Source organism: Scatophagus argus, chromosome 16 (assembly GCF_020382885.2).
Source record: "Scatophagus argus isolate fScaArg1 chromosome 16, fScaArg1.pri, whole genome shotgun sequence".
Taxonomy (NCBI): Eukaryota; Metazoa; Chordata; class Actinopteri; family Scatophagidae; genus Scatophagus; species Scatophagus argus.
The window spans coordinates 6,287,593-6,299,655 of NC_058508.1; the positions used below are offsets into that span (position 1 = coordinate 6,287,593).

General features: G+C 42.1%; 1 protein-coding gene across 1 annotated transcript in view; it reads right to left on the reverse strand.

The window, feature by feature from the left end:
* LOC124073716 (E3 ubiquitin-protein ligase SMURF2) overlaps positions 1 to 12,063 on the reverse strand; it is a 46,007-nt gene that overhangs the window by 16,787 nt on the left and 17,157 nt on the right. The window contains exons 3-8 of the mRNA XM_046416131.1: positions 8,449 to 8,487; positions 7,229 to 7,337; positions 3,258 to 3,391; positions 1,207 to 1,272; positions 568 to 652; positions 256 to 339 (exon numbers count right to left, since the gene is read on the reverse strand). Of these exons, the coding sequence (XP_046272087.1) occupies positions 256 to 339; positions 568 to 652; positions 1,207 to 1,272; positions 3,258 to 3,391; positions 7,229 to 7,337; positions 8,449 to 8,487 (517 nt within the window). The remainder of the gene's footprint in view (positions 1 to 255; positions 340 to 567; positions 653 to 1,206; positions 1,273 to 3,257; positions 3,392 to 7,228; positions 7,338 to 8,448; positions 8,488 to 12,063) is intronic.

Genomic DNA, 12,063 nt, shown 5'->3' on the forward strand with positions numbered 1-12,063 from the left:
GAATCAAATGATAAAAAGAATGAAATAAATACCACAGACAGAGGCAGAGAGGGGAAGAGATACCTCCACCTCCTTTAACACCACTGTCTGGAGTGGTCTGTCTGACACCTTTTTTTTGAGGAGCTCACTCCAGTTTTGGACAGATTCCCCCAGTTTGGGGGCACTGAGGTCAGAGATGAGGTCTTCCATGGGCCAGCTGCTGTTTGATTTAAGAGGTCTGGGTTTGAGTTTCTGTGGGCTGCAGAGTGTACTCACCTGGTAGGCCTCTCCCACTGTGTGGTGCGTGTGATGTGGTTCAAGTACTGGATTCGTCCAGACGCTGTCCTCCTCTCCTCCCAGCTGGCAGGAGAAACATACACAGACGCAGCAGTGAGCGGACATGGTTAGGCAGCCACAGAACCATCCACTAGTGCTCAACTTTGATGCTCTGTCTCACCGCATGCAAACATCATATTCCCCCTGAACACCCCCCTCCTATCTGAAGGCAGTATTTATTGTTTAGGATTTGCAATGGCCTCTCAAACAGTTCCCTCTGAGATGATAAGAGATTTCCCCAAACTCACTCACCCATCTGGAAGATCATTGTCAAACAGGCGACTGCAGTCCACCACAGGGCCTCCTGTGCCTATCCGGTCCCTAGACTGCAAGCTCACTGCAGCAACACATGGCAGGCAGATGCATACGCTAGAATTACTAGACAGCAGATTACAGCGCAGGCAGCACAGATACTTTATCGAAGCACAAAATGGAGCTATATATCTTTATGAGTAACAGGGATAGGGTTCAGTTTTATCAGTGGTATCCTGGAGGGTCTGGTTAAAGGGAGTTTATTTTTTCCTTCTGCAAGGACAGTCTGATATTATGAAATTTAATCCTAGATTTTACATGAAGACTGTGATTTATGTTAAAGCTTTTTGTGTAACAAGAATTGACAACACTTGGTGGACTAGAGCTCAACATATTTCAGATTAATATACTTAAAAGGCCTTAAATAATATCCTCAGGAGTATTTTGGACCTATATATACTATGCATCAACAAAAAACAAGACACGAATGGTCATTACAAGTTACAAGCACTGTAGCAACTAAGAAACTCATAGAGGACAATGAAAATTTCCATTTACTTTCTAAATAAAGTGACTATTTTTCCCAAATCTTTATGGGCTAGCAAATGCATGCTTGTTTGTGTGCCCATCTATACTCACCCACTATCTGGCCTCTGACTGTGTCACTGTCATTGGGACTCAGCTTGTTCAAGTCTAGTCTCTGGTCTGTGAAGAGTGGACAGAAAGAGGAAGTTGAGAAAGAGCAGAAATAAAGGCAGAGACAAAGAGAAAGAACACCATGAGACAAACAGGAAATGAGAATAAAGATGAAAGAAAGAGCAGAAAAGAGAGGAGGAAAAGAGAGGATTCATCATTATCAGAGAGATGCACGTAAAGTGGGGCATTTTCCCCCTCTAAGTCCCATTGCTATGTATCATTTACATCACTTAAAAGTCAATCCCTCTCTCTCCTTCATTATCCGACTCATTCTTGTGTGTATAGACCACAGCTTGGCTGTGCCCTGGAACAGATGGTCTGGTCTGTGGAACAGCCATGGGCTGTAAAAATCTCACTGAGTATCGGTACAGAGCAGGCTTCAGTTCAAATGCAGAGGTCAAACATTTGACAAATTTCAGTACAAAGCCTGCACTATTCCACTCAGCCTTAGCATGGACATGAACTTCTGCCAAAGTCTGGAAACTCTTTGTCTAAACTTCTTAAAGTCTGTGGAATTTGAGAGTGAGAGAGAGGGAAAGAGAGATCAGGCGGAAAGAAAAAAAAAAAAAGAGACAAAAAAAAGTTGCCTGCAGACATGAGAAATGCCACTATCTGCTCTCTGTTGTCTGGGTGTCATGCAGATCAGTTCAGGATGTCTGTCTAGACTAAACAGGGACCAAAACAGGCATTGGTCAAACTGTTACAAGGCTGGCCGGAGGTCAGCAGCCACAGAGAAAACAGAAAACACACAAACAGACAGTAAAACGTGCACTGAGAAGTCCACTCGCATGTACATACATTTAAATACATATGCAGCCATATACGCAAAGACAAGGAACACAGACACCCTGTAATTATAAATAAATGTTACAGTCAACCAAAGACACTCTGCAATTGTGCACAAATATTTTAGTCAACCAAGCGCCGTCTCCGATGCCTGTGGAGGGCAAAAAACTGCAAGTGCTGGTAAATTCCACACAAAAACAACAAAAGAATGACAAATACTCACAGGGGGTTAGAGACCACAACAGAGAGAACACAACAAATCTACGCTTACACTTAAATAGCCATACAATTATGCATGTCTGCGTGAAATGACCGGTTGTCTAGATCGGCAGACGGAGATAGAGGGAGGTTAGTCACAATGGCATTTTGTCTGTGTGTATGTGTGTGTACATGCGTGCGTGTGTGTGTGTGTGCGTGCGTGCGGACATGCTACCAGTCTATGGAGGAGACTGAAGGGGAACTAAGGGGTGAGGAGGAGGCCAGGAGAGAAAGGAAATGCAAAGGCAAACCACTCACAGCTGTGGCACAAGGCTCAGGTTTCCTGTGTTGCTCCAGGAAAACAACAGTGTCAGGGGCTTCTAGGAAAAGCAGTGGGATTCTTTCCCGCTTCTGCATATAGGGCCACGGGCCCAGTGAGCAGGTACCAGCTCACCACACAATGCACCACCAAAGTCACCCCAGACAGCTTTTCTGGAGCTACAACTGCTTTTACTAGGAAGCACTTTCTAAAGCTTCCATCTCATTTATCCAGTTCAGTTTCTGACATGAGATGGTTTTTTTTAACAGTAATTGCAGGGTGATGTTGATTGGCTCTTCCTGTTCTGGCAGGGGGTTCAGAGTGTTAACCCCTCTCGCACACAGGTCTGGCCTCTGTCAGACCGAGTGAAGGAGACAGGACACTAAAAGGAGCTACTCCGAGTTCTGTCACTTAACCGTGACAGCAGTGCTGTATTATTAACTTCTGCTTCTTATCACACTGTGGGTCCAAGCCTTGTTTGATGCACACGGCCTCACTTTATCATTAGGGTTTTGGCAATCTAATGACTGACATCCCATGAATGACTGAAATTAATAATTTAAAGGTTATTCTCCAGCCCAGAAGGGAAGAATAAGTAGAGTAAGTTATTTCTGTCAGCAAAAACAGAGACCTGAAAATACATACGAAAGATATGAACAGGTTGATATCTCAGATTAATACTGACACTTACAGCCTGTATCTTTAAGGCGGTTGATGGCATTGGACAGGAGGCGAACACAGCCCAGGAACCCAGCCCCTTGCTTCTTGTGAATCTTCTTATGATTCCACACACTTATGGTGATAGAATCTGATTTCCCAATGTATCTGAGGGGAAAGAGAGAAGGAGGAGACACGCTTAACATTCAAAACTGATAGACGTCATGAGAATCACTGTGTGACTGCGTGAACCACAACTAATGTGTAATAAATGTGTAATGGTGCTGTTCTAAGAGTGTAACTACAGCTGTTAGAGCTTGCAATAGCTAATGTGTTGGCAAGAGTCCCACTCAGGATGTCCCCAGCAATGCAGAGGAGACACGCATCCGCCACAGAGGCTACCGTACATTACAAGACACAGTCGAGACACGGATGCGGAAGAAGAAGGTGGGGCGGCTGAGAAGGATTTTCCAGCCAGTGTGTGTAGATGTGTAAAACTGACCGACCGAGTGTCTGAGAGTGAGACAGAGCACCACAAGCAGACTGTGACCAAGTGAATCATTTATACCTCAATATCCCAGTGCCTCCCTACAAAGCAGTGTGTGTGTGTGTGTGTGTGTGTGTGTGTGTGTGTGTATGTGTGTGTGTTTGGGGGGTGGGGGGTGGGCAGAGGCAGAGCTGAAAACTCCAACAAGGTTTCAGCTCTCTATCCCCTTCAGTTTGTATGAAAAACCAAAACGAGAAGCTGAACTGAAAACATAATTGGGTCATCAATCATGCTGTCAGATGTTAGGGGTTGTAATATTACTTATACTTATAATTCAAATTTGTTTGCTTTCAGGTAAACTATTTTGAAGCAGTTTTAGGAGAAGCTCATGAAGTGTACTGTAAACATGTGAAAGAGTAAAATAATTACTCGGGTGAGAGTCTGCAGCCTTGCAGTACTAAGTTACAGAGGAGCTTTGAGTTAATGAATGCATGTTGTAATTTAATGTAATATCTGTTGGGACATTTCACTCAAAACCATAAATTTCAGCCTCACTGTGTCACTAGCAGAAAAGATTGGGGGACAGTCTGTCCAATAGCTAAGATATTTCAGTATGGACCAAAGTGGTGGACTGACCTCCATAGCCATCCCTCGGCAAAAAACATTAACGTGAATGGACAATTTGTTGCCTGCTATGCAAGTAAAGAATATTATAATTGTTGTTATATAATTATTGTGTGTACAAACAGTCAGATGACGAAACTGATTATTTCCTGCCCGTATCTTTCTCCTCCAGTGCTTTGTGTTGCTCTTTTCTTTTCCTCTCCTCATCTGTCAGACAAGGCTGAGAATGTGATAAAGTCTCACCATGTGAACCTGTTACGGCACATCTGCTCGGGTGGGCTCCCTCCTTCAGTCTAAAACTAATCATCTGTACAATTTGCAGAACTGCATCCCACTGCAATTAGCATGCTGCTTACCAAAAGGGATATGAAACAATGGGGCTGTGAGTAAGATGTCTGGACATTTTGAGTCGATGCCAAATGCCTGTCTGGGGTGCGATGTGAGAGAGCTGCTATGTCAGACAGACGTGATGGGAGGAAAGTATTACAACCAAACCCCAGTCATCTGTATCACCCTACATGTAATGAAATTTATTAGTCGGGGTAAGATTTTTTTAATACTATTATAAGGGATAACAGGCACAGACGCGCACACAGCCCAAGAGACAAAGGGAAAACTGCAATAAAAAGCAGCATATTTAAAGAGACAGATGTTCTTTCTAAATAATCCTTTTATTTGGCAGACTGTATTCATACAAGAGGCATCTTTGGTATTGTTTATAGGAGATTTTTCCTCCAATTTATTGTAAAAGAAACTGTGGTCAAAAAGAAAGAAACAACAAAACAAAAGTCACAATCTGAAATGCCAACAGAAACAAAGGAGGGAAGGAAAGGCTCACTGTACAAAAACTCAGAACTTGGGACTGGAAAATGCTAATGTTCTTAAACTGTTTGGCAAAACTTTTAATACAAGGAGTTACACTAGTGAACAGCTGGCATCTACCTTTTTCTGATGCACAACCACGTTACCTGAGGGCTCACTTCTGTACTAGGAACTCAACTAACTTGATGAAAATAGAAAACACCACTAAAAAAGTTAACGCTACATGTTACATTTGAGTGTATGTGAAAAGACTAACTGTTCAGACATCTCTACAAGCTAAAAGTAAGTAATCAGATTTAACAGATGACTTCTCAGATACATATGATATTCAAATAATATTTGAATCTTGCTTTTGCCTTGTTGCACTTGTACTTTTCCTTTTGCTTAGTCCTCCTAATTAAACATAGTAACACTAAGGATCTAATAAAGCTATTAGTGGTATTGTTGTTTAACTGGGAATTTTTTCCATAGAAATTCAGTTCAGATGGTGGCAGGAAAAAATGGATGAGTGGGAGCAAGTCTAGACTGAGCACTTAACACTACATATGTGTTATTTAAGGATGCCATATTTGTCCATATATATAAATGGCATAAGAACTTCTCATAAACCGAAAGTGATTGAGTGAACACTGGAGGGAGGCTACAAAAACGCTTAAAAACACTTCATGACAGTCACTGCGGAGATGAAGGTCTTCTAAAACAATCATAATATTAGTGATATTCACTGTGTCATGTTTGGTTGTCATGCTCTCATGCTTTGTTCATTTCAACCATGTCCTGTAGGTTTTAGTGACTGTCTGTTCTACAAACTCAGTGAAGGCTGAGTGAGTATGAGAGACAGGCAGCCAGATAGACTGTGTCTGCTATCCTGGGCATGTCGGCCACATCCTGCAACAATGCGGAGGGAGGGAGGGGGGTTACAGTTCATGGGCCAGTTTTGCCAGCTGTGGCTGACCAATGAAACCAAGGCCCTGGACACACACACACGGTTTCTACACCCTCACATGAGCACATAGAACAAATGGAAAAAAGGGCCAATGCCAACAGATTTAATGCACTAAGCTATGTTCAGAACACCAGGTGTTGCAGGCCCTATTTTAATAAGTGTGAGCCAGACAGACAGCTTTCTAGGCTGCTCTCAGTCAATTAAAGCTGCTCTACTCCACCCACCACCTGAGAGTCTGTCAGTCTTCTGCTGTCCACACGGATAAACACTGACTGACAGTAAAGGGGAAACACTGCTGTTGAACTTAACACTGCCACAGACAAAAACTGCAGTCAGCTACATCTGCACTCTTTTGGGACAAATTAGAGCAGAGAGGTTCTTCCACTGATCAGTCGTCAAAGGTGTGTGTGTGTATGCATGACTCTCGCACAACCCCTGTGTCAAACGTGACACGAGCAGCTAATTTAACAGCCATGTAGAGAGAGGGGTCCTGTATCCCCGGCAACCAAACAAACGCAGACATGTGCTTCCTCTCGCTGCTGGCTGCGCATGACGGTTGGATAAACACCGGGGCGAATACTGGAAACTTTCACTCTCACATTTTCACTCACGCGCTCCATCTCCATTTTTTTTCCAGGTTGCTTTCACGGGACAAACCATCTTTGGGAAAGGCAATCAGGGTACAACAGGACATGCACGTGTTTCAGTCAATGGAAGAAAATACTATTAGAGATGCCCCTGCTTTTCTGTTTCTTTAAATACTGCTACGAGGGACATTTATAGACTTTTTGCTGGTGCCGAACCATTATGTCACTACAGAGCATCGAGATAAGTGAGAGAGCAGATGCTAGAGCTGTTTACATGTGTTACTGCTTAGGTCTTGCTAATGGCTCAGTCCGATACTTCCCAGTGTGCTCACTTATTGAGGTTAAAGAAAGACAGAAAATGCAAAGCACTGTAACAGCCTGAGCAGGGCTTCAAACTGCTTTTTGTAATCAGATTAAGTTGTCAGAAAGGTAGGAGGCATTCAAACAAACAAAGAAGGAATCTGATTTTCTTTTTTTCCCTTTTTGGAAACAGATGTCAGATAGGACTGGATAGGAGTACCAAAGATTCTAGGACTCACAGGTCATAGTGTTGATTCCACTTGGGGTCAAGTGTGTTTCTCACAGTGTCTGTAGAGTGGCATTGCCCTGAACCGTCCACAACAACCTTGGCAAATGGATCAGGGAGGCCTGCAAGGTGAGAAGAAAAACACGACAACACCGCACTCAGACGCCTTCACCAAAAATAAATAACAGATAGCAAACAATGTAACAAGAAAATGATGTTACAGAATGGTGTTAGTTAGCTACATGGCAGATGGTGATAAATGCAACTGACACAGATGCTGTGGTGTCTATAACGCTATTCATCGGACCAGTCACAAATGACTCATTGTTTACTTCCACACATTTGTTGTATTTTGATTATAAAATGAGAACCTCTGCTGACACAGGTTCTGGATATGTAAATAAGCTGAATTTGCTGCTCTCAATAGATCACTCATACTGCTTTTCTATTTTACATCATGAGAAACATAATACTTGCTATTTTGTTTACATTTTATACACTTAAGACATTGATAATTCCCATGTGACCTGTGTGTGACATTTTCCTTGTTGAAAATCATAGAGATGCAGCTGAGGCAAGCAAAACTGTGCACACATATTGACAAGCCCATGGATTTCTTAAATAAGGACAGACACACACACAGACATTTTTATCTCTGGTTTCAGTGCTCCTCTCCACCAACTCCCTAACTGAATGTTTGCTCAGCTCCTGGGCGTTGGAATGGCAGGAATGGGCACCACAGAAACCACCTGAGTGAGCAGAAGACCTTTAACATGCTCATTCACCATGACAGCCTGACCCAAACACACCCAAACACTCGCAACACTAAAGACTCCTACACATGAGTTATGAAGTCTTTAAGTAGAGAAAATGAGCTGGTTATTTTATGCAAAGAGGTTGCCCAAAATGAAAACACATTCACAGGCTTTTAGTGACAATTTTATAATTATCATAAGTTCTGCAATTTTTATGCAATTGATAGGACAACACTCTCCTCTAATTCCAAGGACATTTGTAGTAAACCATCGACATCTGTTGAAATGCCTCAATAAGTAAATCCTAGAGAGTTGCTGAAGGCTGGAGGCGGCTGACAGCAGGAGCTCTATCAGCCCAGAGTGACCCACATTTTTCACTACATACCAGATATACCCAAAAACCAAAGCTGAAAACCAGACAGGGTATGATGAGCAAATATAGGTTCATCATAAACAGATGTGACTGGCAGATACTCACGGAAGAAGTCTTTCTTCACCAGGTTTTTGGCGCAGAGAACTGAAAAAAAAAGAAAAAAAGAAAGGAAGAGTGATGCATTAATTCAACATAAACAGTAAGGGCACAAACTGTAAAGGAGGGTTTTAAAGTGGCAAGAATGTGCTTGGGAAGGCAACAGGAAATGGTTTGTCTAGTTCTGGATTCGAGTGGGACAAGACTGCTGAGAACAACTCCATCACAGTCCTGACTTAAACAGTTTACATAAGCTAATCTTACTCGCAATTAGGGTTACAGCAATTAACATTTCTTTTATCATTAGAACAAAAATGCTTCCATAAAACATGCCACTGTATTATTCATTACAAAACTGAGCGTTTAAAAGGGACAGTTCACCCCAAAATTCACTTACCTGTAGTGCTATCTATGCATCTAGATTGCTTTGGTGTGAGCTGCAGAGTTTTGGAGATATGAGCTGTAGAAATGTGTGCATTCTCTACAATACAGTGGAACTAGAATCCACTTCACTTGTGGTGCACAAAGTGCCAGAAAAATACATCAATGGCAACTGAAATCAATGGCTATGTCTCTTTCATGAAATCATGACCTGGTCGCACAAGATAATCCAAAGACCTTACTGAGAGCAGTTTTGTGTCGGAACTATTTTCTTTTGAGCCAGGAGCAGATCCATGTTTTCTTCTGTGCAGTAACAGGGTGTAGTTCAGCAGAAAAAAAAATATTTCTACACAAAATATCTCCAAATCTCAACCACTCATGCAAAAACAATCTAGATGGATAAATACAAATACAAATACAGTTCAGAGAACAAAATATGTATTTTTGATTTTGGGGTGACATGTCCCTTTAAACTATAGGAGGGATGTTTCATCCCAAAGCAGCCTGTAGCAGCTGTAGCAGAGAGCCTGATCTATCCACAGAGGTAGCTGGTGGAGCTGGATGGAAGAGGAAGATCAGTCACCATCTGGGTGTCTGGAGTTACATTTACAGCTTGTTAGTCAGGCGCATGGAAATAGTTTTGGCTTGGCGTACTTCTGTGATAAAGGTTTTCTGAGGAAACAGACAATAACTGGTCTGGATGTGGCTGATTCAGGGGTTTGAACAGTGATGAGAATATATTTAACAATATGACAGTACTGGGAAACTACTTTTACCTATGCCAAGAAGGTTACACTTTCTGAATGATTTGTCTGTTGGTTTGTTTGACTGTTTGTCAGTAGGAATACATAAAAAAAATACATGCCTGATATATATGAAACTTGCTTTAAGTAGCCAAGAAAAAATCCCATTCAGTTTTGGTGTATTCGAATCATGAAACAGATACACAAATTATTTTACACCTCCACTGACGTTGCAAGTTGGCGGAATAATTGCCCTACATTTTAAAATCCAGTTGATGGCAGTAAAGTTCAATAGTAACAAAACATCCAATTGTAGAAATACACTGACATATCACAGTGAGTTCACAATGAAATAAGTCATTATATGATTACTAGAATTATTAAGGCTATAAATGGAAAAAAAAAAACCAAACTGTCAGGTAGATAATGGATTTGATGAACTCACAGAGCAGTCAGCAGATCAGGTAAAACATCCACATTGACACACAGCTGTATCTCCACGATTACCAAATGACTAGCATTAAATATAAAATATAAACATGGATTATACAGATCAACTACTGCTCCCGAAACAGATTTCATGATCAGCAGATGGATTTACAAGAAGTTATACTTTTAAAATCACATGTAAATCACAAATCTACTGTCTCAAAGCCTCCGGTTGGTCCACTCAATTTCACACCACAAGCAAACCATGCCAGAGTCCACTTGGAGGTGGGCGGTCAAACGATTTATTGGTTAATCAAGAGAATCATAAGCAGACTAATCGATGCTGTAAACATTCATAAACAGCAGGCCAGGCTGCCCACTCCCCTCATGTGCAGGTGAGAGAGCTCAGCCTTTACTTTGCTAACACAAACAGACAAAGACACACCTACAGAGGCAGACTGCAGCTTTAGCAATTCAATGTAACCACTGCCAATTCATCAGCCTCCCCCAATCCCATGCCATACATACTCAGACGATCACACACGTCAAATATCACCCTGAGCTACTTTAGGTCTTAGCTGAAATGATTTTGCCCATCAGGAAACAGAGGGAGGAGGATGTCCCTTCTGAGTGCTGTGTTGACAAAATTAAACGCACAAATCACCAGCGTCGCAAGTGTCGACACAACAGCATCTACATATGCATTAGGGTTATAGATGCATAAGGGACATACACACACACACAACAAGAGGTTGAGGCTGACAAGCACAGCATTAAAAATGACAGAGGGAGGAGCAAAAACCAGACACGTAAACTGGATGCATACCCTCCTGAGGTGGGGGTGGGGTGGGGGTGGTAGAACATGCTCGACAGATGAGGAAGAATTTCTTTCCGCAAACATCCCTGGGAATGTGTTACGTGCCAGCGAAACTCACCTCATTTTTAAAACATCTGGTATGCATCGCTTTCAGCCGCGCTCTTCCTGAAAGCACAGACGAGCATGTGCGTGGGCACACACACAAGCACACACACACACGTGCCCCGCAGATAGCTCGCTCTGCACCCCTGCTCCAGTGATCTAATTAATTATTAACAGGCACAGAGGAATAAAAGTGTGTGTGCATGTACACACTCTGAGACTTTAAAAGATGTGAAAGAAACAGAGTAAGGCAACAGGTGTCAGTTTACTTAGTGTTTGCACAATGTGTATGCCCACATGCCGCAGACAACATGTACATTATGTGAAAAAGAGATTTACAGTGCTTTGATGGTGTTTCTAAAGTGGGAGAAACATCAAACACAATGTTACTGAGTCTAGAGTCACAATGTATTAAATCTGCATGAGGTAAAAAGAGAAAGAATAGTGAACCACTAGGATAATATGCCTCCAAGGAAAGGTAAGGCAACTGCAACAAAGCCTACATTCACAAAATCCAGATAGGAAATGACAATAAAGACAAAATGAGACCAACTGCAGGGTAAAGCAAGACATGACAAAGCCTAACCAATGACCAGCTGAGCTTAAAACCAAACTAAGCTCAGCAAACCCTGCAGACCCTCCTGTTAGTGTATGAGCAGTCCTCAGTTAGCCACACAGCAGGAAGGCAACACTACAATTATACCTATATAGGCTTCTTATGAAAACAAACATGGGGCCGAATTACAGCTGAAAACAGAAATTGGAGAGAAAACCGCCGGAATGGTACACAGAGAGACAATGGTGGCTGGGAAGCCAATTAGGAGTCTGAGCCACGAAAGACAGCATGAGGACAGCAATCAGGACGCAAAAGAATCCGACAATCAGAATGCAGTTCTCACTACACACTGACGAAACACACTCATTATAGAATGTTATGATGATGTTATACAAATCCTTAAGTTGAGCATTATTTTGCAGATGTGTGTAATGAGTTTCTTGTGAGACAAGTATGATTTTAGAACATTTTAGGCAGACAGAACAGAGTTAAAAAAAATCTGCTTGGAAAGGCTCCACAGCACCATCTCAGCAGGCTTAACCCACTGAAGGGCAGACATGTCAACGCGCATGTGTGTCATTATATACACACACAAA